Here is a 4,908-nt window from a genome sequence, read left to right as displayed (position 1 = left end):
ATGGCTGTTGAGAACTGCACCGTGATTACTGACTTCCTACTCCTAGGACTCTCTGGCAGAAAGGATGTGCAACAGGGGCTCTTTGTGCTCTTTCTTCTGGTTTATGGGATAACCGTAATTGCCAATTTAGGGATGATCCTGCTGATCAAGCTTGACGCCAGGCTCCACACGCCCATGTATTATTTCCTGAGCAATCTGTCTTTCTGCGATGTCTGCTACTCCTCCACTGTCTCTCCCAAGATGCTGGTTGACTTCTTATCTGAGCAAAAGAGGATTCCATATAATTTATGTGCAATTCAGATGTATTTTTTCGGGGTCTTTGCCGATGTGGAATGTCTCATGTTGGCTGTCATGGCTTATGACCGGTATGTCGCCATTTGTAATCCACTTCTTTACACAATCGCCATGTCTAGGAAAATCTGCATCCAGCTCGTGTCCCTTGCCTACTTTGTGGGCTTAGTGGATTCAGCAATCCACACCTGCTGCACCTTCCGACTGTCATTCTGCAATTCCAATATCATCAACCACTTTTTCTGTGACATCCCACCCTTGCTAGCCCTCTCCTCTTCAGATACATCCATCAACGAGATAGTGATGTTCACTTTCATTGGTTGTGTGGTGGGGTGCAGCATCATTACTGTTCTCCTCTCCTACAGCTACATCATTGCTACCATCCTGAGAATGAACTCAGCTGAGGGGAGACGCAAAGCCTTCTCTACATGCGCCTCCCACTTGACCGCAGTGGCTATATTCCACGGCACACTCCTGTTCATGTATTTCCGACCCAGCTCCAGTTACTCCATGGACACAGACAAAATGTCCTCTGTCTTCTACACGGTGGTCATTCCTATGTTAAACCCACTCATCTACAGTTTAAGGAATAAGGATGTGAAAGGTGCCCTGAAAAAAGCAATCAGCACCAAATTGTGTTCTGGGTGAAGCTGTATTTTTCACCCAATGGTAATTATTTAAAGACTTTGTGAACTAAACCCGAGGTCTTTTGACATATTTTCCTGTAGTTTCACCAACACAATTTTCTAGATGTTTGCAACTATTTATCATTGTACCTAAATTGAATGTGAGAAGAGTTATTATTGATCTTGGTCTTGTGTTCTAGCTAAGAAAAAGTAATACCAGGTTCAATATCAGGTTGCTGGTTTGCAGAAAAACATATTTTTTATATTTGTCTTCTCTGTTCAAGTTTCCGTAAACGCAATGCCCTTTCCAGTATTGTTCACTAATATTTCTACTTTATGATTTACAAAGCTCAGGTCCCAAGGCCATTTAAAATATTAAATAAAGGCATGAGTGTCCCCTGCAAAACTGATGCAAAGGAGCCTTTGCAAATTAACAATTGCTCTAGACTTATACTCCACCCCAGAGCACACACCAGCCTGTGGATTTCCCTTCTGACTTCACTTTGGAAAACAGATATCATGCTGTTGACAACTGTACAGATGTTGCACAGAGAAAGTTGAGACCTACACCGCGAATGAAGGCCACTGGAAAGACTTAGTCTCCCTTGATGTGTTCATAGCATTACACGAATAAAATCTTAAGACGTTGCCTAATTTATACAGTTTATGTTGAAAGAAAAATTTATTAACTCTATAAAATGTTCAATAAAAAAAGCAAAGAACAAAGTAACATTTATGTAGAATTTTATTTGTATTAATTGGATCTGTGAGCATCTGTGAAATAAACACAATTTTAATAATGGTCATCACTGAGTAGCTGGATGTTAGGTAATCTTGTATTTTTTTCCATAAACTTAATTGCATGTGTTGTTCCCCTGTCATCAACTAACAACTAATCCATTTATGAAAAACATAACAAAAGGTTCTCAAGAGTATTCTTTTTATTTTAAGTCACTGTCAAGAAGGGAACAATAAGGGGCATTTTTTTTTTTTCTGGTTCCAGAGGCAGAGAGCCATGGTAGTACAAGGTTTTGCATTTAAGTCTTTTTCCCTATTTTTATACACTCCTTTAGTGTAAAAAATGGGCTGAGTGTACTTCAGAATATCATAAGAATTAAATAACACATTTAAATGGTGTAATATTCAGCAAGTTATTGGTCTTTCATGACTGATTGAATAGAATTTTAAGACAAATCAAAGTATATCATTATCTATTGAGTATTTTACTTTACAATTTATTTGTTGTTCATAGACTATACCATTTATCAGGACCTCTCCATCACTGTCCAAATCCCTTCCTATCACAATGTACTTTATTAAATTGTATTAAATATATTCCTATCTGTAAAGATTTAACCTATCCATGTTATAGAAAATTGGATTCACTGGCCAGCTTTCATATATGTGTAAGAACAGTAGATATTTGTTCGTCTTTATATTTTCTTTTAAAGATTTTAATTTAATAGGCTTTACACATGATCAGGGAACCAGGATTTTGTTTGTGCTTTATTTTCATTTTTAAAAAATGGTAAAGATGAGAGAAAATTTAAGATAAGAACAGGAATTCAAAGGGAGATAGAAATGGTTCACATCTATATACTATCATTTACTTGTTAGCTACGTGACCATAGATTACTAGTCCTGTTAACACTCAGTGTCCTCATTTCTTTAACATGACTTTAATATATATTTTATATATATATATATATTATAATTGGGTATATATCTATTTGTCTGAGGAATGATAATGGAGTTTCTAACATTCTAACATCATTCAGAGCCAACGAACTCCCTCTCAGGAACTAAACTCTGGTCCTGAAAGAAAACATGGCATATTCATGGCATCCTGTCATGAAATGGTGTCTCCAGGATCCATTGTCATTCACTTTAGAGCCCATTCATTCAGATTCCAGTTGTACATTGTAACCTCGGGTCCTCTTGGAGCTCTTTGCCCAACCACACTGGGACTTGTTTTTCCTGATGCTTCCTTTACTCCTGGTTGGAGCTGAGCAAAGACTTCTTCACTGCTACCCATTCTGGCCCACACCCTTCCCATGCCCAGTCCAGATACCTGAAATTGTACTTCTGGTTTGTCTCTGAGCCCACATTACCAAGAAATAAGTTTAGATAATTAGTTTCAGAATACCACATTTTGTGTTACCTATGTGTCCCTATCCCAAGGACGACAGCTGAAACAGAATGTTGTTGGAGGAGGTCGTGGAGAGAATATGATCACTGGTTGACCTGTAAGCTGGACCCAAGGAATCAGAGAATCCTCACCCATCCCCTGACCTTGGAATATACATTCTGCCCACCAGTCCCACAGTTTGAAGTGTTCCAAAGGCATAGCCTTGAGAGATCAATGTGCTGTTGAGAGGACCTAGATGATATACCTGACTGAACCCCAGTTAAGGCCTCTGTATAAACTTCTAGGATTCTGGAGTGAAGATCTGCTCATTTTATGACTGTCCAAGATAAACTTCATATGTAAATTCATTACACCTGCCACCTACCAATCTGGAGGGGGGCTCCTTTCTTCCATCTCTCCTCAGCCTCTGTGAGGTGGGTGTGTGGGTGATGTTTTGAACCAACTTACACTTAACAACAAAGGAACAAATATCCATCTGTTGTGATGAACCCATTCACTGTGGTAAATGTTTTCTCCTCAGTATTTAAGATGAAACACTTGCTTCTCATTGACTTCAAGCTGCCATTCTACTCTTCCCTATTGACAGCCCCCGTTGACCAGAGCCATAACTCAGTACTGAGCTGTATGGACAAAAACCTACTGTTAAAGATAATTTCCACTGCAGTGAATAGAACTGTGATTTTGGTTTATAACACAGCCTGCATTTTCACTGACAGATGGTTTTTCTCTCTTATTTACTCTGTCCCACTATCCAACCTTACCTTTAGTTTAGCCCTTTCTTTAGGCTTTCTGCCACACCTTGTGTATGGGTCATGTCCCAGCAGCCCACCTATGATCCCACCATCAGTTGGCTTCTGATCCCATCTCTTGCTGTCAGAGGATAACCTCCCAAGAAACTTTGCTTACCAATCAAGAGATCTCAAACTGAACCTATTCTTGAGGGACTAGTTTATTAGCCAGACTTTAATTTTGGTGATTTTACAAATTGTTTTTAAATAAGTCATCATACTTGACAATATTTTACAGTAGTCACATGTATATACAGTACCATTCTAGAGAAAAAGAAACAAACAAAAAACTGCAAGAGAAATAGTTATAAGTATATAATCTAAATCAAAAATAATCAATAACAAATATACTCATGTTTATTTCATAAAAATTTACTCAGTATCTACACTGGAGAAAATACTGTGATAAAGAGGCAATGCATCAAATGAGGGGCAATAATTAATGAAACGTCTAGTAGAGGGACAAAACACAGACACATACAACTACAAGATTAGATAGAAAATTAAAAGAGTCTTAAAAGTAGCATACTTAAGATTCTAGTGAGGTTTGGGATGTGACTTACCATCTATAATTGAATTGAATTGGTACAAAAAGTCATATGGTAATTAAAATTTAAGGAACAATTTTTTAAGAGAGAATATAATTAGACTGCCAAGCTACAGTGCACACTTTATATGGAAATAAAAATTAATTGAAAAATGTTTTCAATAAATTGCATTTATTTTATTTCACAAAAAAAGTTGTGGTATTTTAATGGCTTAGTCAATATTGAGAATAATTGCAATACATTTAGGATGGGAGAGAGAAGGAATAAAAATATGAAATACAGACATTAGGTAAAGGGTAAATCTATTCCTGGAATATATATTAAAAATGTCAACTTTAAAATAATAAAGAGACATAATACAGGTAATGTCACAGATTCTGATGTCATGCTTGGGCCCTATTTTGTAGTTGAGACTTCATTAGCCACAGATTTGGGGAACAATCATTTTCTTAAACTGACTTTTCCTGACATTGCTGAAAAGTTGTCAGGCTCAGTTTCATTCTTCC

General features: G+C 37.3%; 1 protein-coding gene across 1 annotated transcript; it reads left to right on the top strand.

The window, feature by feature from the left end:
* Positions 1 to 1,018, top strand: LOC122914408 (olfactory receptor 5W2-like). The gene has a single exon (XM_044261021.1). It carries the CDS (start codon positions 1 to 3, stop codon positions 937 to 939), a length of 939 nt encoding a protein of 312 aa, XP_044116956.1. The 3' UTR covers positions 940 to 1,018.
* The last annotated feature ends 3,890 nt before the right edge of the window (positions 1,019 to 4,908 follow it).

Source organism: Neovison vison, chromosome 7 (assembly GCF_020171115.1).
Source record: "Neovison vison isolate M4711 chromosome 7, ASM_NN_V1, whole genome shotgun sequence".
Classification (NCBI taxonomy): domain Eukaryota; kingdom Metazoa; phylum Chordata; class Mammalia; order Carnivora; family Mustelidae; genus Neogale; species Neogale vison.
The sequence above is the reverse complement of the archived record's forward strand: the minus strand, read 5'-3'. Positions and strand labels throughout refer to the sequence as shown.

What these genes read in the sequence shown, in the direction of transcription:
- LOC122914408 (XM_044261021.1), top strand. Translation starts at nt 1, where the DNA reads ATGGCTGTTGAGAACTGCACCGTGATTACTGACTTCCTACTCCTAGGA.